Genomic DNA, 24,972 nt, shown 5'->3' on the forward strand with positions numbered 1-24,972 from the left:
GGGGGTGGGGATGGAGGTGGGGATGGGGGTGCAGATGGGGGTGTGGGTGGGAGTGGGGGTGGGGATGGGGAGGGGGGATGGGGTGGGGTGGGGCTGGGGCTGGGGTGGGGCTGGGGATGGGAGGATTGGGATGGGGGAATGCGGGCAGGGATGGGGCACTGGCATGGAGGGTCCAGTAGCCGGGCTGTGAATACCATATTCCAGTGTTTCCATGTTAGCAGAACACTGAGCCCCTTGAGTGAATTTTGCAAACTCAGACATGTATCATTAAGGGCACCTTTGTTTCTCAAAACAAAACAGCAGAAATGAAAACTACGGATGAATTAATAACAGATACACTTCAGCAAAGTAATTTTTAAAATGTCATGTTAGCATGCACGGAAAAGGGCATATCTTTTAACATAAATCTTAATAATTCTTCTCCTGTGGGTTTTTCCAAGAAACTATTCCTAGATGTATAATGTTTTTGCTGTCATAACTCCTCTTCAGAAGATTTCATCATTTAAAATCACATCCCATATGAAAACAAAAAGCTATTTGGGTCAGGAAATCATCACCAGATAGCCAGAAAGAGTTTCACATATAAACATAATGTCTGAACATAAAGTCAATAAGTCTGTATTAGTCACACAGCAGAGGCTGGGGACACTATGGAAACGCCACGTCAGCGCTCCTTCCCAAGCAGAAATGAATCGCACTTGAACTACTCACCATTACCCACACCCGAGCCTGTCTTCTTCTCTGGTCTGCTGTGCCCTGAGATGCACAGAGAACGTTGCAAGAGGGAGGCTTCTGGGCCTTTGGTATCAAAAATCTACGTCGTCAGGCTCCCAAGGATAAGAGGTGCTGTGCACGGGAAAGCCACCTCCGACACCTAATGCACACCATCGTCTGATGACAATCACTCGTTTCTTAAGAGAGTATTTACTGAGCATCGAATACGATGCCTCAGTGCCCTGGGCTCTGGGATCACAGCAGTGAACCTGCAGCAAGCAGCTCACACCATCCGGCAGAGACGCAGCCCTGCGGGCACACAGGTGCTCACAGGAAACACAGCAGGGCCGGGGGAGGACGACGGGGTGCTGGCCCCAGTGGACGCGCGGCTCAAGAGGCATCGTGCGTGGAGAGAGGGAAAGGCCACGTGAGATTCCAGATGTGGTTAAACCCCAATGGCCTCAAGAACCTTGCTCAGTGCTTCCACAAGTCTCCATGTTTGTTCCTGACACCCACCTGATGGAACAGGAATCAGCACTGTCCTCATCGCCTAAGGCTTATCAACGGTCATCACTGCCAGGGGTGACGTGGGCTTTCATCCGAGCCCACCCTCTGCTCTGAGCTCAGTGCGGCCACATCTCTGGAAGCACCTCTGCTCTGGGGACCGTCCACCAGGGCTGCAGGCCACAGAGGCCAGGGGGCTGAGCTCTGCGGGCGGGTCTGGACCTTCCAGACCCGGCTCGGCAGCAACTTCTTCTCCTTAAGACAACGAGACAGTTTCAGATGAAGCTGTTTCAACGAAAACAGCCAAGCCACAGACTACCTTGTTTCTGACAGCGAAACACGAGCTGGGAGGAAGGAAGATCGCGGAGCAAAGGAAGCCACGAGCAGGGACTTCAGGATGAATGTTCAGGAGAGAAGGAAACGGGCACTTAAACCCTAGATGGATGCTCCAGTCAAGAAACCCAAGATGGGACTTTCCTGGTGGGCCAGTGGTTGAGACTCTGCGCTTCCAATGCAGGAGCTGTGGGTTTGATCCCTGGTCGGGGAACTAAGATCCAGAGGGCAAAACATAAAATTTTAAAAAAGAAAAAAAAAAAAAAAGAAACCCAAGAATAACAGCAAGGGTCCTCAAGCATCGGCACAGTGACAAAGAAGGGGACAGTTGTTAGGGATCTGGGGCACTAAACTGGACGTGTAGGAAAGCCACCTTCCAGGAAGGTGTTCCAGGAGCCTGGGGCCCAGCACCACTCAGCTGGGGGGCTTGGGAACAAAGGACAATATGGGGACGATGCTCCCAGCACCTGAGGGACTAGGGAGGTGGGCCGAAGAGGAGGGTGTCAGAGACGGATTCTTCTCTTCTCCTGTTGTGAGATTAGGACAGTTGAGTTAATTAAACCATCAGGCTTTAATTAGAGGCCATTAGACAAGCTCTAAGCAAACCAGGCCCCCTGCCTGCAGATGCCTCAGGGTTGAGAAATCCACACCCAGGACAACCAGTCACAGAGGACTAATCCTCCCCAAATAAGGTGACACTTAACCTGTAGCCAATCACATAATCTCCCTGCTTTGTTTCTGCATCTTCTCTATAAAAGCCTGGCCCTCAGCTCCTGGCTGGTGTCTCCTGACCACTCCCACTGTGGCACTGCCTGACTTGAACGGAATTTTGCTCAAATCAAACTGTTACATTTTTTAAATGCCTCAGTTATGTTTCAACAGAACTCCGAGTTTGTAAGAACAGCCGATTACATAATTGGTGCTAATGAAAAAGATTTTATTTCTAGATGAAAGCTTGATAGACCCAAATAATATGTGCTATATTTTGGTATCTAGGGGAAAAAAGCACGAATACGCCACCATATTAGTGGTTTTCTTTGAAACCCTGGATCACATTTAGGTTTTAGATGTCTGGATCTTCTCTAACTTCTAAATAAATATGCAGAAGTTAAAAAAGTTTATAATTAGAAAACAATAAAAAACGTATATACATATACATGAGTATCTCATAAGGACTGAGAAATACATTTGCCTGGAGACGAGCTGATCAAATAATGAAGCCTTTAAATGGAGCATGAAGTTAGAAAAATGTCCAGATAAGCGGTTAAACTGATAACCGTAAAAGCTATCAGAGGTCTTACAGAAAGAAGAAAAACAGTGGTAGAAACGCCCAGAGTTTCAAACAAGAAAAAACTAAGATGATGTTTGGAAACATATGACAGAGCTTCCAACACCTATTTATCAAACCACACAACACAGTTACCGACAGAGTTAGCTAGAGATTTCACGTCGGGGCAAAAACACGTTTCTGAGAGTTGGTGAGCGAGGACTTCCAGACAAAATACTGTTCAAGAGGAACAGCTCTGAGCACACGTGGGAGTGACCCGCCATGTGGGGCGGCGTGGCGGGCCCCCGTGTGCAGAGAGAAGGGCACGATGGATGAGCCCTCACCTGGGGTAGAGTTTATGTACATGGGTGATGCCGATCACAGAATGACAAGGAAGATAGAAATAATGAGGGAATTGTCAAAAACCTAGATAGTGGCTGCCAAGTCCCAACTAAAACTAGAATCTCTGATACACTTAGAATCTCAGATACACTTTTCCCTTGACCTGCTGATAATTTCTTTTTCATATTTATTTATTTATTTATGTATTTGGCCGCGTCGGGTCTTAGTTGCAGCACTCAGGATCTTCTGTTGTGGTGGGCAGGCTCTTCATCGTGGAGCACGGGCTCTCTCGGTAGTTGCGGCGCTTGGGCTTAGCTGGCCCGCGGCATGGGGGATCTTAGTTCCCCGACCAGGGATCGAACCCACATCGCCTGCACTGGAAGGCGGATTCTTAACCACTGGACCACCAGGGAAGTCCATGACTTGCCGATAATTTAATCTCACAGGAAGCCGAGCTAACTGCAACGTAGGGTCTAACTCTGATCACCTGGGGGAAAGGCAGAGCCCAGGGGCAGAGATGTCCAGAGGGTGAGGACTCCGAAGTGCGTGCCCACAAGACAAGACTGCCCGTCGGCAGGCTTGAACTCCGAAGTGTAAAAGAACTGATTTTAAAAGTTCCCAGAAAATATATGCATGACCGGAAACTCAAAAGGAAAGATGCTTCAAGAGCAGTGGGAGGGCTTTCCAGAATGAGGTTCTAAGCACACAAATGCAAACTATTTCAGCGAATGAAAATGCAGAGCCACCTAAAGGCACTGATGTGATGCCCCAGGAAGCGGCCAAAAGGGCTCCACAAAAGGATCGGGAGAAGGGCCCTAAGAAGAACATATCACGGCCGTGGCAATTCAAGAAGCTGAAGACCAGAATGAGCTTAAATTAAACTGGCAAAAATGCTAATGACCAAAAACAAAGTGTGTGTGTGTAGGGAATGCTGCCTCAAGTTACGCTCGAGAAAGGAAGAACGAGAGAGACGCGGAGCTGCCGTTTGGGGTGGATGGAGGTCCTCAGATACAGGAAGAAAGGGAAGGGCCACCTTCCGAAGGGAAAGGAAGAACAAAGCCCCTTGACAGAAGGGAAACGGGGCAGGAGACTGGGATTTAGAGATCAAACCAATCCTCCCCACAGGCTGAATCCACCCCAGCGGACAGAGGAAATGCAACCAATAATCTGACAGATCGGGCTTCCCTGGTGGCGCAGTGGTTGAGAGTCCACCTGCCGATGCAGGGGACACGGGTTCGTGCCCTGGTCCGGGAAGATCCCACATGCCGCGGAGCGGCTGGGCCCGTGGGCCATGGCCGCTGAGCCTGCGCATCCGGAGCCTGTGCTCCGCAGCGGGAGAGGCCACGGCAGTGAGAGGCCCGCATACCGCAAAAAAAGAAAAAAATCTGACAGATCCTGGTGAACCTGGGATCAGGGTCAACTCAACAGGCCAAAGAAGGGCACGTCTACTCCTCATTTTCATAAAGAACACAACAACACGCCTTGCAGACCATCTGGAAAATCCTAGAACAGTGTATTCGATGAAAGGCTGACTTAGGAGAGGAAGTGAGACCGAGGAAGAGTCTCTTCCAGGAGATGCTGGCTATAGTCAGTTACAGCAGAGACGATGGGGCAGCCGGGGAACAGTCTGGATGGAGGAATGAGAGACGCTCAGATCTCATCTGGCATCCGTCAAGCTCCCCCTGGATGTCCTGGGCAACAGGATGGAGCGATGGGGGCAGCGTGACACTCGTGCGAATCATGGGATCACTGAGTTTAGAGTAACTGGGACAGTCTCTTTAGTGAGCTGGGAACATTAAATGAGGTGGCAGACTTAGAAAGGGACATCTGAAATCTGTGACATGAGGAATAGGAAAAAAAAAAACCGTAGAGCGTAGCCTTTCAAAAAAGAAGATAACCCTGAACTACCTCCCGGGGTCATGTAGAAAGGAGACCGTCAATTTTCTTTCTTTCTTTTTTTCTTTTTTCCCCTGCTGCACAGCTCGTGGGATCTTCGTTCCCGGACCAGAGATTGAACACAGGCCCTTGGCATTGAGAGTGTGGAATCCTAACCACTGGACCACCAAGGAACTGAGATCATCATTTTCTACGTAGCCCCTCAAAACACAGAGAGAGGGTTTGAAGTCACAGAAGACAGGTGTGTGCCGAAGCGACTTTCTCCGAGTCGGAGGTGCCTGGAGACAGCAAGGATGCTGTGGAGCCAGGGCACAGGGGCCACAGGGGTCCAAGCAGGGGCCAGTGGCCACTTGTCAAGGGTGGGGACTCAGCAGGATAAACGCAAGGGCCTTATCAGTTACTGCTGTAACCAATCACCCCAAACTCCATGGCAAAAAGCCGGTGTCAGCAGGGCTGGGTCCTTCTGGAGGCACCGGGGGAGAGCGTTTCCTCGCCGCTTCCCGGTTCCAGGAGCTGCTTGCATTTCCCGGCTTGCGGTCCCCTCCTCAGGTCACTCTGCTCCCTGGTTCCGACCTCACATCTCCTCGGGCCCTGATCCTCTTCCCTCCCTTATATGAAGATCCTTGTGATTATACTGGGCCCACCCGGATAATTCAAACACCTTTAAACCTTTAATTGAATCCCATCCGGAACATCCCCTTTGCAATGTAAGGAAACGTATTCTCAAACTTCAGGGATCAGGAAATGGACATCCTTGGGGAAGCCATTATTCTGTCTAGCACAGGCGTACTTCAGCCTCAGAGATTCCGTGAGTGCTTCCCTGGGAGGCCTGCAGCTGAAGAGTCTGTCCTCCTCTGTGACAATGGCCCTGACACACCGTCCCGGAACCTTCAGATCTAAACTGTAAAAGAATTCTTCTGAAGATACTGACAAAGTTGACCATGTCAGCTTGAGTACAAGTTTAACGTAGCTAATTATAAACAATGAACAGATACCAATCTTTTGCAAAAACACTCATGGTAACTCAACAATTAAATATTAACTTTTTAGTAGCCTGTAAAGTTTATTTCCTTGCAAACCCCTGCTTACGGGCTTCCCTAACCATTTAAACAGAGCGACATACATGACCACGGAACCTGGTGATGACCCTAGAGCTGCAGGCCAGCTCTGGGGAAAAGGCACGAACACTGGGGGGAAAGTCGTGATTACAATACAATTGCGCAGAATCTGCTGTCACTCTGCTCTTTCTGTGCACATTTAATCACCAGGCATTTCCCTTGTCTCCAAACGCAACCAGAAGTTAGTCTTTCAAACACAGCTTCCCACTTACATCTCCTTTCAAATTCAGGCCCAAAGGAGAGGTTTTAAAAGGGTCTATCAAATTAGAAAATAATTTCCCCCCTGTTATTTCAAGTCAAGAGAAAACCTATCCACACAGATTATAATCAAACACAGTGTAGGAACAATAAAGCCACAAGTAACACTTCTGATCAACCGTTTCTAGCCCTTAGTATATATTAAGTACATTTCTGCAGGACTATTAACCAGAAGCAAAGCTCACTAAACAGGAGGAGTTAAGGTCAGCGAGGGCGTGGGGTGGAAGCCCCCGGAGGCAGACCCCAGCTTCCCACACCAGGGTCTTAACTGCAGAGAGCCGGGCCCTGGTCGCCTGGCAGGCCCTTGGGGTGGTCACCTTGCTGTCCTTGTCTGGCTTGGCCGCTGAGCTGCTGTCAGGAGAGGTGGGCGGCCCAGGGAGCACGGTCACTGGGCGACCGCCAGGCTCGGTCTCCAGGGAGGCGGCGGGGAGGCTCGGCGGGGCCGCAGCACAGGCCAGCGGGGCGCCGACCCGGCCCAGGCTGCCAGCAGCCACGTGGGCAGGGGGACCCATCGGGCCGGGGGGCTGGGGCGAGGCCAGGGGGTGATGGGGCAGCCCCGCGGCGCTCTGAACCTGGATGGGCGTCACGGCCGCCGTGGGGCGCTCCTGGCTGTGTGCCGAGACTGGAGAACGGGAGAGAAGAGCAGAGTGTGACTTGGATGCATGCTGCTCACCGACCCCGCGCCAGACCAGCGCGCCTGTCACAATGGTTAAGAAACCACGGTGGTTTAGGAGCGCTTACTTAGTCTTGGCAGGGCCCCTGGACACCACCCTTCCAGATCCCGGGATCAGCCCCACGTCTGCTGAGTGCCTGCGAGCCCACTCCACCCAGGGACCCAGTGACACCCCTACAGGGTCAGGTCAGGCTGGCCCCAGAGCTTTTTTATTATCATTGTTCTCCCTTTTCTCAGTAACCATTTTCCTTCCTTTGGTTATTCTGACAGAACTGAACAGTGTTCTCCACCACTGTTACCTAAGACTCTTGGGAAGTTTTCAATGCTGTAGAAAGAAGAAAGCTATTTAAGGTCCGGCTGGGTCTGAAGCAGAGCTGTGATGAAGCTCATACCAGACACTCGGCACAGCGATCCTCAGGGTGCCACGCCGCTGCAGCAGTAGGATTCGGGAATCACCTGATCTCGAGCACAAAAGTCACATTTTCAAGTACTATGGACATCGCGAGGGTCCACCTAATTTCCTTCAGAGTGTCCACCGGTAGATCAGGCTTGAATTCACGAGCCACGCAGGCGGGGTCAAGTGGCTGTGAGTAGACTGTAGCTGCCTGTCTCCTAACGCTACTCACTAATTTGAAGGTTCCATCTGTCCTTCTCAGCATCTGCTGTGAAAGGTCTGACGTCGGTCAGGGCCCCCCCCCCCCCCCCGGTGCCACCAGCCCGGCCCCCTACCTGTCCTCACAGCGCTGCGCGCCTGGTTGACGGTCATCTGTCCGGACATGTGCAGCAGGACCTTGGCCTGGGGACTCGTCTGGATGTGAGCTGCTGACACCACGGCGGTGGGGACCCCGGGACCGCCGGCCATGCCGTTCCCCGGGGGCTTCTGGGCAGGCGCTCCTGCGGGGGAAGGGCTGGCCGGTCCCCCACCTCGACTTGTCTGGCCAGCGGTCGACACGGGGACTTTACCCTGGGAAGCGCTGGTCGCTGCCCTGCCGAGACAGAAGCCCAGTCCATCAGCAAGACAGGAGACAGAACAATTAACGACCAGAAAAACGATGCAGAGCTTACAAACAGAACACGTTAGGAAGTGAATGGAACTACCTGCCCAAGGGTAAGAAGAGCAGATTCAAAGAACGACGGCCCTGAGGCAGAGAACGGTCTGGAAACTGAGTCGGAGAAAGTCACACGTCACTCTGCTCAAGGACATACATTTCCTGGTCTCAGCTCCCACCTGAAGCTAAACATCCCCACCAGCTTCCAGGCCCTGGAGAAGCCGCTCTGTTAGACGACAGGGTCTATGTTGTCACGGCTGTGTCCACGTGCCCTGCCCGCCTCCCTAACTGCCCCGTGTACACGTGCGTGTGTGCACACACTTTGCAACGTCCCCTCTGGCTTCCTTCAAACTACCTTAATCTCATTCACGTTTCAATCCTGTCATTCCCAGCAGCCTGGCTGAAGGCTCAGGCCTAAGACCTCGGGAGTCTACTCTGTTTCAGGTGGATTTCTTCCTTCTGTGACCCTTGATTACAAAGTACGATGTGTTAGTTTTTTAGTAAATTCCTTATTAAATACTCCTGACTCAGTAAAAGTTCCCTGAAAGCAGGGCCACGTGCAATGGTTCTTTTCCATTCCTCTTGTACATGCACCGTTATAGGGGTACAGCCAGCTATCAACAAATATTTACTGGTTGAATTTAACTAAATTAGGTTCAGTGTAGTTTTACGTAACGTATTTTTTTAATATTCTCAATTCATTTAAACAACAATTCTATAGTAACTTTCTACCAAGCAGAATACTTCATTAACTTGAACCTCCTCATTATTTACCATGAGGAGTAACAGAGAGTTTACGGTCAGTAAGCATCTCTCCAGAGACTTTTGGATAATTTGTATTTGAATCTTATGAAAATGTTTTCCTTCGCTAACTTGATTTTTTGTTGCTGCTTTGGTTTATCTCCCTTAGTTGTTGTGGCTTTTTGTTTGTTTTCTTCCCACCAGGGAAGGTCTAGCTGCCGTCTTCCGGATGTGAGTGTAGATTTTAACATACACCGAGAAGAAGTTTTATAGTGATGAAAAATCTGCAAGTCAAATGAAAGCTAACATGCTGTCACCTTCTGCAAACAGAATGATTCTCATCTGATCAGGCTGCTGGCCAGCCTCTGAATCAAGGCCAACAGCTGACAACATGTCAGTTCATTCAACTATTTACTTAAAATCAGGGACTTTGAGAAATGATTTAACACAGTTAAGCTGGCCCATTTATGAAGAGCCAGGTGGCCCAAAACTGGGGCTTCCTCAATGATGATGCCATTATAGGTCATTGCATTCGTTCCAGAGCTACTTTCCTCAGTGCCCAGAAAGGGGACTACCTTTAAATAAAGTGAAGACTATATATCTATACATCTAAAGGTCTTGCTTTCTACTGTCCTCAAACACGGTTTCTCAACCTTGGTGACATTTGGGGCCAGAGAGCTCCTTTCTGCGCAGGCTGTGCCGTGCCCTGCAGGTGTCCCGTGCGTCCCTGGTTTCTGCGCGCTGGAGACCAGTAGCACTCCCACCCCGCATCGTGACAATCAAAAATGTGTCCAGACATCGCCAAATTCCCCTGGGGAGCAAAACTGCCCTCATTTGAGACGGGTGAAGGAGCTATGTCACACTGAAGGAATTCTGTTTCTGACTGTATTACAGAAAATAATTGTGAGAATTCAGGGGTGACCGCCAAGCTACTGGAATAAATGGCTGGCTTTCAGCACCTCTTCACCAGGTGACCTCAGACGAGTTGCTTAACCTCTCCACCTCTACGGGCTCGACTGCTGGGTGGGGATCGCGACAGCACATACATCATCAGGGAGCTGTTTAAGGATGTGGCATTAACGTGTGTAACGCATTTAGAAATCTGCATGTCTGGCATCTCATAAGCGTCACGTAAACGTTGGAGTATTAATAGTAGCGCTTTTATTTATATTAAATGCTACATTTTTAATTTTCTGGCAGAAAAATATTGAAAATGGTGTCGCTGAGTCTTCTCACATGTAACTTAAAGCAAATAATTCAAAACCCAGTACATTTATTGGTAGGAACGTACAATTTCACATACATCCACGTGAAGAGTAAGCTAAAATTTTGAGAATTAGAAGGGATTTCGGCAAATACAGATAGGGATCTTTAAAATGCCGGCTGTGTAACAAGCAGCTGTAGCGGGAGGAGGAATGTTGCACAGGCTGAAGAACATACGAGGACAAAGCTCCTCTGTTTGGAACTCAGCAACCACTTACTCAGAGCCCTACCTCGTGACGGGGGCCACATAATTGCCAGGGAAGACCCCTATCTTGCTGGTGTGCATGGACGTGCCCTTGAACCAGCCATCCTGGCAGCGCTCAAACACGAGAAACATCTCCCCCTTCCTCAGCTCCAGCTCATCCTCTTTCCGGGGGGTGTAGGGATAAATGGCAACATACCTAGAAGAGGAAAAAACAGTTGATTTCAAGCTGAGTAACAGACAGACCACAAGATGCTCCAAGCTCTGCTTTGGCACAAAGCCTTGGATGTTTCATACAAAAGTAAACAGAAAATACAATCCTTTAAGCTGTGAGCAGCCTTGGTCACTGTCCACTGAACTGCCACCTACATAGAAAAGACAGAAGCCTCCTGACTCAGAACGGCACACCTGGTCCTCCCGGTGTGAAGGCGACAATCCCTCCAAACGGTACTCGTGGGTGCGAAGGAATTACTGCAGCTTCCCAGGGTGCAAGCCTGCTGTGGGGCGTCAGGTGCCCACTGGGAAAACTGAGCCCTTCAGATGGCCCTGGTCAGACTTGGGAAGCAGCCCCGGCAGGAACATACGGTCCGAAATCCCGCTGGGAAGCTTGGCACACGGCTGAACCCGAAGGCCGGCCGCACCCGCGTCCGTGCGCTCAGCCAGGGAAGACACGGAATTTGCAAGAGTCAAAGGCAAGGCGAGTGCAGATCGCAGAGAGCCCCCGACAGCTCCTCCGTGCGCGGGACTGTGCCCCAACACATGGAGCCCGCAGATCGGCGGGCCACGTGAACCAGGCTCCGGGCGTCTCCTGGGTCAGTCCACACAGGGGAAAAGCCGCCAATGCCGAGCTGCATTCGGCCACGGGGAGCCCCTGGACGGGATAATGTCCAGACTTCTCACTGTAGGGGACCTGCAGCTTTTCACGCGCACGCTCTGCTAGGTCTGGCCTCTGCCCAGCCCCTCCCTGTTCCCGAGCATCCTTACGCAGGGGATGAAGGTGGGGACAAAGCCCTGGCAGGAGTGGCAGAGGAAGGCCGGGAAGACCCGCACTCAGCAGGCCAGCTGCCCGGTGGCCCATCCTCAGACCCACTTAGTTTCTGTTTCCTAATGAACGACACGCACGACCAAGCATACGACACCACCCTGGCACCAGCGCTCCCCAGAAAGCCGTTCCCCGCGTCTCTGCTCGGGCTCAGTCCGCGGCCAGAAAGGACACCGCACTTACACGCTGGGGCGCGTCTGCGGCCGTGAGTGTGTGGTCTGGTCAGTGGGTCCGGCCACGGGTCTGGAGCCCATCCCGGGAGCAGCAACAGCGCCCATGGGGGTGGCCTCCTGGAGCGGGGGCGGGGGGAGAGGAGGATTCATAGTCTGGAGAGAGAGACAAAAAAGAAGAAACAGATGATTTATGCACATCTTTCACAGCAAAGAGGAGGGAAGAGGAATCAGAAACCCATGAAAAAAGACATCGGCGGAATCCACGCAGAGCAGAAGCAGCTGCCCTGTGCAAAAGCCTCCTTGGAAAAGAGTCCTCTTTGTTACCCTTTAAGATCTTAGAGCCACAGCGACCCCCTCCCCAAACAGGTAAGCCATCACACCTGGGAGAAGGGAAAGAAAAAAATGACGCAACTGCGTGTAATTTTAAGATTGATGGCTGCAAACCAGGACCAGGATCCAAATGCCTTTCAAGGGGGCGGCTATAATGTCACCCTGCTTGCTAGGAATTAATTTGTGATTGCTTCTGCAACCCGAAACGTAAGACACCACGGAAAACAATTTAGCTGCACCGTATGGCAAACCATCCCTACAAAAGAAAATTTCCTTTGATGCCTCGTTTCCCAAAACCACACACAATAGCAAGCCACAATCACTGGGCCATTGTTTTTACTTTTGTTTACTCTCTTCTTAGCTCTGCCAGCTTTTGAAATTTAGGACTATCGAGGCTGGTAATCTTTAACAAGTACACCGTGAGCAGCTGCTGGTCCCTTTATGGGCTCTGCCTACAGGACTCCGTGCCTTTTCAGAATCAATGGAGCAATTGTTACCTTCTGATCTATACACCCCGGATAATTCTTTAGGGTCTGGGTACCGAAACTCCTGGGAAAACAGGCACACAAAGACCTGCCCAAACCCCTACCTCGCCTGCCCTCCCCAAATCTTTGAACCATTCCACGTAAACACCGAATCAAAGGAGAAATAAGGAGGCTGAAGACTGCCCCTTGGGAGGTGTGCGTGGCGTCTCCACATCAGCTTAAAAGAAGAAAAAAACCCACGGTTTCTAAACATAGGGAACAGCAATTTCTTTCTATTTTTTTGGAAAAAACATTTAATCTCATCAACGTTTCCTCCATCTGCCTATTAATGTACACAGTTCCAGAAACAAAATCAACTGAGTAGTAAAGGATATCAAATATCCAGACACACGCTGCAACCATTTCACACATTATATTTAATTTTTCGACCTCGGAGAAGGCTTTTTCCACCCTGCAGCCGCGGCAGGACACTCAGGGCAGGATAAACGGCGCATTGCAGTCCCAGGGCGGGCGGGGTCGTGTCGACACTCACAGAGCAGGCCGCTCTGCGCCCCGGGGGCAGCTCCGGGGAGGCACACACGGGCCTGCAGCCTTTACCACCTTTAACCGGGAGAAGGCCAAGCACTCATGCCGTTGGTCTCAGAGACAAAGTGGAGACAAATCGAGATAATCCTGGTAGAAGACTCAGCGCACGTGACCCAGGCGGGTCCTGGGCAAGGACCCTGAACAGAACAGCAGCCGGAGGGCGTGAAATCGCCCCCAAGTTGTCCCCTCCAGTCTCCCCAGGCCTCACCTCAGAGCCGCGGAGCCGTGGGGGTCAGGTGACACACGGGACAAAAGGAGCCCAGGCCACCCACCCCTGGAATCACTCAGAACAGAGCCAAGGGCCCACTCGGCTCTCTGAGTAGAATTCCACTGGCAAACGGAGGAGAGGAAAACCGTCTGCTGCACCTTCACGTCAGTGACACAGAGGCTGTACTAAACTGGCCCTATGCGGAAAGAGACGAGAAAAAAAAGGAAAGACAATCTAGGGACCTGATAAAAACACAGGCCACGCTGGTGGTGACAAAATGTAAGAACACATCACCTCTTACAGTTAAAAGAATGCAGTAAGGGAATGTTTGGTGTAGGTGACTTTTACAAAGAGTGAGTCAGGAGGCATCTGAGATCTGGCACCAGAGAGGAGGGTCTCGAAGATCCCAAAGGTGGTGCTGCAGGCAGAACGCAGCTCTCTCTCTCACGGGTGGTGCTGGTCAAACTGGGCAGACTTCTCCCCATCGCTGGGCTGCGTATCTTCGGAGAAATGTGCACGTGAGTGTGCGCGTTCGTGGGGGGGATAAGCACACAGAGAGGCTAGCAATCACACTCAGGCTCCCCAGCGTGGCTGCCCCCTGGGGCCGGTCAGATGCCAGGGCCCCAGCGTGTCCAGGACTGGGCCGGCCAGGAGGTCCCGTGGGCCGCTTGGTGAAGAACCCACACCGAGAGAATCTGGGGACGTGGACGCGCGGGAGCGACCGCGTCCTCCCGTCACTGCACGGCTGGGCGCTGGGGGCCAGGACACACCCTCCTGCCGCAGCAAAGGCACCTGTGGGCTGCTGGGAGCGCAGGACACCTCTGGTCACGACAGCGTTCAGAAGCCAACACCTCGCTTGTCACTGCCGTCACCAGACACTGATCTAAAACAGCGGGGCTGGGAAGTGCGCCCGTGCTGAGCCGCGGGGAGGAGCTGAGGGCCAGGGGAGCGGGGCCGGGCCTCCGGGCTCCAACGCGGGGGACCAGACGTTGGCCGCGCTGTCGCTGAAGCGGGCCTCTGCTTGTGCTTCTGCAGATCCAGACCCTCTCCTACCCTCTCCACGGGGCGATGGTCTGAGGCCACAACGACAGTCTCTGAATAATACTTTGCTTAAAACCAGGGCTCAGGGGGCAGGGTCTGTGGTGGGAAATGGTCACGTCTGCCCTGCCCAGGTTCTGTCCCTGACCCACTGATCTCTCTGAATAGATAGCTTTACACAGTGGAGGACGCCTAGGGTTTGGGGTCAGAAATGTAGATCCTAGCTCTCCCTGGCTCAGCCTTTGAGGGCCGCCCTCGGGCTCCCTCCAAGAAAGAAGTGTCCTGTATGAGTGACTGGTTCCAGGCCACCGACGGGCCACATCCGCTAGTGGACAGTGAGAGTTCAAGGCCGGACTGTGGCCCCCTCCTCTCTCTCCTCCCTGAACCCAGCCCCGAGGTGCCTGGGGGCCGAGCTCCACGAGGTCCTCACCCTGGGCGAGGGCTGCAGGCCGCTGACCAGGAAAGCGCTTTGCCTGGATGGAGCCTGGGGTTCTGACGGTAAAAGGTCCATGTTCTTTCCGACCGTCCTTCACGTGTGTCCTCACGTGTGCCCCTCCCTCTTCTCCAGGGTAGAAAAGTGGCCGGTGGCATAGACTTTGGGCATTTCTGGTTCTCTGAGCAAAGACCATTTAATATCCCCCAATCCCGTCATCATTTCTTCCTGAACATCGATTCCAATGAACCCACTTGCAACCTCTCTCCAGGGTCTTTCTGTGTCGTGAACTCACACAGGTGCTTGGCCACCGAGGGGACAGCAGGAGGGGCGGCTGGTCATCCCTTCTCGGGGCAACGATGCCACCAATTCCCACAGCATCACCGCCTGCACACGGCCATACGTGTGCAAATATTTGAGTATTCTGCCTTTTTTAAACAATGAGTAGGAAACAGAAAAATGGAAGCACTGATAACCAGCGATTCAAAAAAAACACTCAAGTGTCAGAATTCAGTAAAATTAAGAAGATGGAAAAGTGAGTTTTTCATCTCATCTGGACACTCCCAGGAACTCAGTCAGTCACTCGTGGGCACAGCTATGAAGAAAAGAAAAAAAATTAGAGTATATTTAAAAATGCCAGAGACAGACGCTTGGAAGATGATGTCGGAAGAGGAGATGTAATTAAGAATTTGGTAGATTAAAAAAACCTCTCTGGGAATGGACTTTCTCTCACCAATTGCCTTTGACATGTGAGGAGACACACCCACACCATGCACTGACTTGGCAGAAGTGACATCCGAGGGGTTCTCAGCAGCAGCAGGTCAGGGAAGCGGCCCTTGCGGCGCCCCGGGCACAGTGGAGGCTCAGGATGCAGGCTGCTGTTAGAACTCACGAGGCTGCAGAGTCAGAAACCGTCTCGCTGTCCTCGTGTCCCCATCACCCAGCTCTGCCCACGGGAGGTAACAGACCCTCAGCGAGGGCTTCACAAACGAGAAAGCGTCCCGTGCGCCTGCCGCCCTCAGGGCAGTCTGATATGGGTCAAGGGCCTCGGTTCCTGCGATGCCAGGGTCCTTCTCTGTGGTCGCTATGGAGGTTCTGTCCATATCCTGTCCCCATTCTGGTCGTCAGAACTGCTGCCAATTCCAAACGCTTAACTTCTGCTTCTCACGCTGCCAAGCTGGGCGGTCCCGTCCCTACGTCCAGAATCCTGCCCTGACCCTCCGGACCCTCCCACCATGGGCAACAATGGACTCAGTACGTCTTGGCTACCCTGAGAACATGACACCATTTAATTTTGTTTCTTTAAGTGTACACACACACACACACATGCACACGCTTGTTTTAGTTATGGTTACACACTGTTGGGTGCAATCCGATTTCAACTTGGCCATGGACTGTATCTGGCCTTTTCTGACCTGGCTACCTTGTGACATCTTGTAGCTAAACACCTCTCAGCTGGTCCAGAGGGTCAGGGATCAGCCATCACTTGTTTCACAAGTTCACACTGTGCACAGGACACGAGAGCAAGCTCTTCATCCACCTCCCGTCACAGGATTAGCTGGGAAAAAACCCTCCGTGCCATGAACAGACTGATGTCTGAATGCGATAGATGTAATACCAGTTTTGCTTCTATTATTAGATAGTTAACATTTTAACTGTTACTTGTGAGAGGTACAGGACAATATGCTCATAATTCCACTCTGAATAAAAGATTAAAAAGTCTCAACTTATGAAAAAGGTGCTGGAAATAATGTTCACGTCCTAGTCCAGCAGAGGTGCTTATCACCAAAAATCCACACCGGGAGACTTCCCTGGTGGTCCAGTGGGTAAGACTCCACGCTCCCGATGCAGGGGGCCCAGGTTTGATACCTAGTCGGGGAACTAGATCCTGCACGCATGCCGCAACTAAGACCTGGTGCAGCCAAAACAAATAAATAAATAATTAAAATAAATAAATAGGGGGCTTCCCTGGTGGCGCAGTGGTTGAGAGTCCGCCTGCCGATGCAGGGGACGCGGGTTCGTGCCCCGGTCCGGGAAGATCCCACATGCCGCGGAGCGGCTGGGCCCGTGAGCCATGTTCGCTGAGCCTGCGTGTCCGGAGCCTGTGCTCCGCAACGGGAGAGGCCACAGCAGTGAGAGGCCCCGCGTACCGCAAAAAAAATAAATAAATAAAAAATAAAAATAAATAAATAAAATGCACACCAGGAAAAGCCTGGTTTCCTTCCCACCATGCCGCCTACGCTTGCTGTGATCGCACTCAAAGTCTTGGGAAAGGTTTCACATTTTAAACAGGATACTTGCCAGGTTGATGGAAGACACAGAGGGTACATGTTACCGAGATTTTTCCACTTAAACCTGACATATTAAATCCAAAGCATTCCTGCCAGCCGACCAGGGACTCTGAGATCTAGACATCTCCCAGGGTGACAGGCAACAGATCTGCTTATAATTAGTTTTCCATTAAATGGAATTGGCATAGACGCAGCATTAATAAACCGTCCTCTTGCTGGACATGCAGGCTCTCTTGTATAATCCTGGGATAAAATGGCTGAATGTAAATTAGTTTTTGTGTGTTCATGCTCTCTCGTGACCTGTCGCATCTATATGCCCTAGAGTGCTCCCAGCTAAGATCAACTGGTAATTTACTGTATCGTAAAACTGTCGGCCCACAAGGGCTGAAACTCAGACAGCGCTTCGTCTTTTCCACTAATTTTTCTAAGATAGAAAAGTCAGTCTCTTTTCTCTTAAGAAATGAAATCAGAATTTTTCCACGTGAAGTAGTCATCTGGAGATGGAAATTCCAACAGGTTGTGAATGTCCTGGGGTGGGAAGGAGAAAAAAGGGAGGGAGGGAGGGAGGGAGGGAGGGAGGGAGGGAGGGAGGGAGGGAAGGGAGGAAAGGGTCTTCTCTGGGGATGAGAGGGCACGAAGACTGGGCAACTCGGCTCTGCTCAAAACACCCAGGGCCAAGAGAACCTCAGGGGAACCACCTTTTCATAAAAATTTACCTGACTTTCACCTTCTCCCTACAGGAATCAATGCAACTTCTCCCACCCCAAACAGCTGTACTATCAAGGAAGCTGTCATTGTTCCAGAAATATTAACAAAAAACTTTAACTGGAACTTATTACCTTCCATTTCAATTCAGGAACATGCTTAGCTCTATGAAAAGCTTTCAGAAGTCTACATCAAGCCAGGCACCACATATCCCACCTTATTTCAAAGTCCGCTTTCAATTATTCATAAAATGCACCAAGACAAAATAGATATAACGTAAGAAAACGAGGCAAAAGGTAAATGAGGGGGATAGGACCAGATGGAGGCAACAACCTGACTAACGTGCAGTGAGGCCCTTGCTGGGGGGTGAGGGGAGGTGCAAAGCTGTCTCTAAGCAGCTGAGAAGAGAGAAACAGAATTGGCAACATATATAAAGTCCACAACCTGAAAACAAACCAGCGCCGAGAAGCCCCCCTATTCCCGGTACAGACAGTGGAGAAAATCCCAGCAGTGAGCCAGACCGACCCCGGGGCTCTGAGGAAACCAGCGAGCATGCTGCACCCGCCGTGGCCCTCAACAGAGGCGGATGCTCTTTCACGGTCACCTCCCTGAGTTCCAGGCAGTGCCGCCTCCCCGAAGCAGATACGACTCTCACGTTATACGCGAGAACCAGAGGCTCAGAGAGGCTGAGTGACCTCACTGCCGTATCACAAAGGAGAGGCTGGGCTGGACCCCCATCACCGACCACACTGTTTCCTCTGAGAGCATCACAACTGGGAGAGATTCTGTAAAGCAAGCTAAGGGCTGGGGTCCACTGGGGAGAAGGATTTAGTGATCTTTTCTATCCTCATTCAACTCAGCACTGGAAGAAACAGTCTGAAAGTGTAGCGAGGCAGCGGCCCGGACGAGAGAGGCTGGTTCCTAGCAGTTCCCCTGCAGGTTTAGGAAACATGGATTTAAGCCATTGTGCCGCTGCTTCCCGAGGTTGAATTTCTTGTTTCTTCCTTTTCAGTTTTCTCCCCACAGAGTTCTTCTTCATGTCAGCTTCCCTCGACTGCCCTCACTCTTCCTGTTAATTTCCCCGTTAGGCTGTCTGAAAGCACTCAGCGGTTTTGTTCAGACTGTCTGCAGGCTGCGGGGCTTTCTGGAGAATCACACATCTGATAACCTCCAGGGAGGCCAGTCACACAGACCAACAGAAGACCAGGAACCCAAAAGGGGAACTGTAATCGGAGACAGGAATCCGCGTGTCGCGTGACCCGAGGCAAACCATACGGCCTCTAGGATCCCAGCTCCCTCAGTACTTCGATAAATATGCCTGGTCTAGAAACCCAAAAGAAGCAAAGGTTAAGCCTTCAGAAAATCAGGCTGACCTTTAATGAAAATTAAAAGTTCTCCCCGGAGCTCTTCCTGTAGCCTCAGGCCACCGACCCTTGCCATTAAAATAAAGTGCTGGCTATCGGCCTGAGACTTTGTGATTTTTTGCTAAAATGAACAGACAGAGGATGAGAGATGGAGACCCCACCCTCGTCATGGTGAGCTGTGGTGTCAGGAGGGCAGCAGCCAGCCCACGGGGCTGTGCACCTGTAAGCGGCAGGCACGGGGGTCCGGCGGGAGGCGGTGGTGCACACTCACCGAAAGGGCGGCCGGGTAGGGGGCCTCTGGCGGGACCGTGCACGAGGGGCCGGTGGTCACTGGGCTGCTCGGGGGCGGGGTCACAATCAACCCGGTGGTACTTATGTGGACCTGCCAAAGAAAAAAGAGTGAATAAAAGAGGACACACGCACAACAGATGAGGCCAGCTAAGCCCCGGGCACCGAGTCACAGCTAAACATTCAAGAATCCCCTTCAGGTTATCCAGCCCAAACGTACTGAGGCCCTAATGTGTGTTAGATGCCAGGGAGCCACTTGACAAACACTGGTCACGACAACATTTCACGTACAGAATCCACGGCTGCTGGCCTTCCCGACAGCCGCTGCCTCACATGAGTGCTGCTGGGACCTGCCTGGCCTGCAACTAGCCCATTAACACCTTCCCAAGGATCCTGTTCCGGTGGGTTGTCCTGAACGCTCACCAGTGCACCAACTCGTGAAATCTACACGACACGCTTAAGGGATCGTGCCACCTTCAGGATCATTTCCCGTGACTTGTACCCTTCCGTGGGGATGCGTAATTAAAATGCAGCTGCCCGGACCGCCGATCGCAGGCAACTGTTTACAAAACCTTTCAGGGGACAGGGTCAAGCCAAACTAGCTGTTTTCAAAGGTGTCTTATCGGGACTTCCCCGGCGGTCCAGTGGTTAAGACTTTGCCTTCCAATGCAGGGGGTGCGGGTTCGATCCCCGGCCAGGGAGCTAGGATCTCACGAGCCTCGGGTCCAAAAAACCAAAAACATAAAAAGCAGAAGCAATATTGTAACAAATTCAATAAAGGCAAAAAAAAAAAGAAGGTCCACATCAAAAAAAAAAGTCTTTAAAGAAAAAAAAAGAATGGGTGTGTTATCCATGACACTACCCAAGATTAATTGACTAGAAAGAAAGTTATTCAGGTCATTTCATCGCAGGTGTTCGGCTACCTGACCAATTTCGCTCCCGATGCACCCTGGGTGTGACTACAGACCGCGGGCGTGGGTTCCTGCACAAACGGGAAGTCTTTCCTCCACTATTAAAGGAATGTGGCTGGCTGCTACCTCGTCTCCCCAGGAAACGATGTTCCACCAAAACTGCTGGGCGTTTTGTAACAAAAACTTAACCCCAAACCTAGTTTCCTCAATCCCAATAATTAGGAAAAAGATTATCAGGACGAAGAGAGGCTTAGAGATCAGTTCCCAGGCGGCCTGAAGGACTTTCATTTCCTCCCAGGCAAGGACAACCAGCATGCTAGCACACAGCTGATTTTCACAGGTCAAGTCTGAGCTACGTGGAATCCACATTCTTGTAAAGCTACACCTGTACCTGGCAGCTCATACACTGACTGAACCTAAGCAAAGCCAAGGGGCACCTCCACAAAGGCTCCCCGCCAAACCTCAGTTTCGGTCTCTCCTGTGAACCAAAGTCTATTTCCATTCAATTTCTAATGAGACGCACATGGATTTTTCATCCTAGGATAAAACCTAGCGGCCTCTAGCTATCCTATTCAAGAAACCCGTTTGTGTACGTACTCTGAGGACAAGTACGTACTCTGATGCAAGTTGGCATCACAGGAAACACAAGTCTTTCTTCGAAGATAAATGAGGCTCCGTTCAAAGTGCACGCTGTTACCTAGGAACCTTCGGGGTGGGAAAAACTTGCCAAAACTCAGCTTCCAGGGCCTGACCCTACAAGCCGCGGAGGAAGTCCTCACTAGTGTCTGACGTCTCGCCAAGAGCCCCAGACCGGGAGGCAGGGTGATGAGCTTGAACGAGCCCGTGAACTTGGACAGTCACGTTGTGAGGGCGTGGGGTAGACCACAGGCCGCCTGGGGTCTCTGCCCGCACGGCCCTGGACGTGGAGGACCCTGCAGGCCCCAGTTCCACGCGGGTAAAGGAAGAGACAGAGTCACCAAAGGATGACTAAAGGCAGAAGCAAGCGGCAGGAGTGACCAGGCCGAGCGGGGCAGGTCTCCAGAACGAATGCCCTGAGCAGGGAGGGCAGCCTGGCTTTCCACTGTGCTCACTCCTTCCCGTGGGGCTGCACACTGGCTTGGCTTCCTCCCCGGGAAAGGGCTACGTGGAGAGCGGGGAAAGCAAAGAGGAAGGAGTGGGTGGACCTTCTTGCTTCCCCTGAAGCTGCCGGCAACACAAAACTGCTACAAAGCACTGAACATCATGAATCACTCCTGCAGCTGGCAGAGGGCACAAACGTCGAGGGCGCGGCCGGAAGAGCAGACAGACGGCTAGCTGCTTGTGACACCGCGTGCTTTACAGACGCCCATCGCAGACATCTGTGCACACCTGCGCTGGGGACCTGCCTGACAGTACAGCCTACAAACCACCTTCCAGTTCTCACATTTGACGGTGCCAGAGTCACCGATACGATAACAATCAAGCTGTCTGCTCCCTTCTGTCCTGCAGGACTTCGACGTGACAGTGCGATCTCTAAGTGCCATCCGGAAACACGAGGACGAGCCCGGACAGGGGAGCTGAACCGGAGGCGACATCCCAGTGGCCTGACCGCCTCCACGTGGCTTTCGTTCGGGTGCGAGAGGATGAATGTTCACTGCTGCAGGCCCCGTGCTTTGGATCTTCTCATCAAAGCAACCAAACCGCGTGAAGCAAAAGCAAGAAGGACACGAGGCCCAAAGCAGGACACACATCCAGCCTAGGGCCCGTCACATCTGCAGCAGGTCCGTCCTGGGTTGGGCTGGGCTGGTCCTGCTTCACCGTGGCCCGTAGTGCCCGGTGATGGGCCCAGGACCCGGGGCCGGGCGTACGTGCCGGAGCCGAGGCTGGAGAACCCAGGCAGCGCTGCAAACCTCTCTCATCTCTTCTAGAAATAACTTCTCCCTGAGGCAACATGTTAGCACTGAGAACAGAACCTGTTAGAACACGGGGAGGCTGTCTTCATGGAAACAGAGAGGAGCCCGTTTCCTCAGCTACTGCACCCAAGACACAAACAGCCCCGCCCTCCCGTGCCCACGCCCAGCGCCATGCCCGACACCGGGGTCTCTGGGACAGACGCTGGGTGATCCGCCTTCCCCTCCACCTTCCCCACGGCCACAGACGGCTGTCCACACCTCCAAGTCTGTGCCCTGCTGAGCCGCCCCGAGTCCCAGCAGAGGCTCACCTTTTATTTCAAGAAAACGTCACTGTGAATGCTGCTAAGGTCACAAAATGAAAAACAGTCCTGCGACCCGATTTTCCGTTCGGAAGAGCCCTCGTCACCAGCCCCTCCGTCAGAGCCTCCCTCAGAGAGGGACCTGCAGCTTTGACCCCTCCAGGGGTCACCCCCCTCGTACTCCTTGCTCAGACCTGGGACGGGTCTATTTCCACAGGCTTGGCCCCTTCCTGGTTCTCCTCTATACACTGTCCAAGTGACTCACTCACTCAACACGTGTTTATGCTGCTTACCACCTGTCTGACGCTTGGGAGCAGCACTGAACACACAAAGCCCTCTGCCCTCTACCCTCTTCCGTGTGTGTGCGTGCCCGTGTCCTACTTCCCCTGCAGGGTCACGTGCCACGGCCTCACCACCTACAATAATGCTGCTGAGCCACTATCCCATTTAGAAACTACGAGATCCAGTGTGGACCTGCAGGACGGGGTCAAGTGGCATTTCGATAACCTTGGTAAGGAATGCCAAACGCTGCGCTGCACATCTTTATTCCGTGGTCCAGAACAGGCATGCATCAACCTGTGTAGTATATGTTTGTTTTTACAAAGCACATTGGAATGTATATAAAACCTGCATGAATTTTAAGATGAAACACAAGACTTGAAAGCAGTGTCTCCCGCTGCGGCAGGCTGCTCAGGACCCGGCTCTCTGGCCTCTGGTGGTAGAGGACACAGCTGTCCTCTGCCTGGGTAACTGCAGCTGCCTGTGACCTGGGTGGCCCCCCAGCCCGGGGCTCAGTCTGCCCACAACTAGGGTCTGACGCACAGAAGCCTATGTCTTCTCCATCCTGGGTCCACGGTGCGTGCACGGCGCCCAGAGCATCTGTAAGAAGGCACTCGAGACCTGTTTGCCAGATGAATTACCAACGTTCCCAATCATCGTGTGTATTTTTATTAACACAAGAATAACATGTAGCTATGTCTTAAGGCCATGCAAAGTCTTGATGGACTAACGAGTTAAAAAAATAGGGGGCTTCCCTGGTGGCGCAGTGGTTGACAGTCCGCCTGCCGATGCAGGGGACAAGGGTTCGTGCCCCGGTCCGGGAAGACCCCACATGCCGTGGAGCGGCTGGGCCCGTGAGCCATGGCCGCTGAGCCTGCGCGTCTGGAGCATGTGCTCCGCAAGGGAAGAGGCCACAACAGTGAGAGGCCCACGTACCGCAAAAAAAAAAAAAAAAAAAAAAAAAAAAAACGCTAGGCCAATTTCTAGTGTAAACTCAATGTTTCTTCCCGTCCTTTCCCTGTAACCCTGACTGGAAGCCTAAACACCACGGTAAGTGACACAGACGCAGGCAGCTGCACACTCCACACTGTGACCACGGCACCTCCAGTTTGGGTGGAGATGAGGTTTCAGGGGGCGAGAAGGCTCCGTCCCGCTGAATGGGGGCCTGGTGGGGAAAGCACTCAGCGTGACTGGAGTCATCTTGTAATTGCCGCTCTGCCCTTTGGAGGTGACTGAGCCGACCTGGGGATGTCCAGGCTGGTCCCCCCCCCCGCCCCGCCGCCATTTCCACCCACAAATGCAGAGGGCTTTGCCCTGGGAGAGCTGCTGTCCCCCGAAGGCTGACACCACGGTGGCCCCGGGGCGGGGCAGTGCAGGTACCTGGGAGGGGGCGCTGCACGAGAGCCCGGCCAGCTCGCCGATGCGCGCGGCGGCCGTGGGGTTGCTGGAGCTGATAAGGACCGGGGGGCTGATCTCCACGGAGTGGCGCTGCTGGGTGGCCTGCGACGCCCTGCCGGCCGTGGTCAGGGAGGTGAACGAGTGCCGCTTCTTCGTGTTCTTCTTGGCTTCGGGCTGCCTGGGGGCCGCGCTGCTTGGGGCAGCGGCCGGGGCGCCCTCCGCAGCGCCAACGCCCCCCGTGGGAGGCTGGTCCCACTCGATCAGCTGCTTGGCCGCCGAGTTAAACTGCAAACCAGCAGAGGACACGAGAAGGTCAGATGACAGGGATTCTCGACACCCTTGTATCTAAAGCTGAGCATCATCACTTTAAAGTTTGCGGGTGCAAGTACACCTTTCTTCCCACGTGAGATGTCTTTTCTCTCGATACGAGGACTGCACTGTACGTACATCACAGAGAGATGCTAAACCGAGGACAAACAATTCCAATGCAACACCAGCAAGATTAAGAACATTTTTCTCCCCCAAGAATCTTCAGAATGTCTAATGTTAAACGTTGCCAGTTAACAAATGAAGATTTATTTCGGCCCCTGAGGAAATGCAGGGAACAGTGGGGAGCAGGGTGTGTGGTCTCAGGGCAGCCTCTACTGCTTGGTAACAGCTGGGCTCCGTTGCCGGCGGTGACTGCGGGCAGGACCGCCACCGTGAACCTGGCACACTTCCACGGGAATTACCGCCCCCTACCTCCCTGTCCTGTGCGGGCCCTCACAGAAGTGTCGGCAGAAACTCCTGATTACTTTTACTTTTGAAAATCACGTGCCCGCGATTTTCCTGAGCTTAAATTTTGAATCATAACACGTTGAGACCTGAAATCCAAGTCCTGCTGCCAAGTAA

General features: G+C 52.4%; 1 protein-coding gene across 1 annotated transcript in view; it reads right to left on the minus strand.

Moving 5' to 3' along the window:
- Nucleotides 1–24,972, minus strand: part of SH3RF1 (SH3 domain containing ring finger 1) — a 151,021-nt gene that overhangs the window by 3,179 nt on the left and 122,870 nt on the right. The window contains exons 5-10 of the mRNA XM_029201583.1: nt 24,064–24,366; nt 19,286–19,396; nt 11,586–11,728; nt 10,389–10,559; nt 7,835–8,091; nt 6,750–7,054 (exon numbers count right to left, since the gene is read on the minus strand). Coding sequence (XP_029057416.1) covers nt 6,750–7,054; nt 7,835–8,091; nt 10,389–10,559; nt 11,586–11,728; nt 19,286–19,396; nt 24,064–24,366 — 1,290 coding nt within the window. The remainder of the gene's footprint in view (nt 1–6,749; nt 7,055–7,834; nt 8,092–10,388; nt 10,560–11,585; nt 11,729–19,285; nt 19,397–24,063; nt 24,367–24,972) is intronic.

The sequence above is a fragment of the Monodon monoceros genome, unplaced genomic scaffold, assembly GCF_005190385.1.
Source record: "Monodon monoceros isolate NGI ecotype Baffin Bay Population unplaced genomic scaffold, NGI_Narwhal_1 Super_Scaffold_5, whole genome shotgun sequence".
Taxonomy (NCBI): domain Eukaryota; kingdom Metazoa; phylum Chordata; class Mammalia; order Artiodactyla; family Monodontidae; genus Monodon; species Monodon monoceros.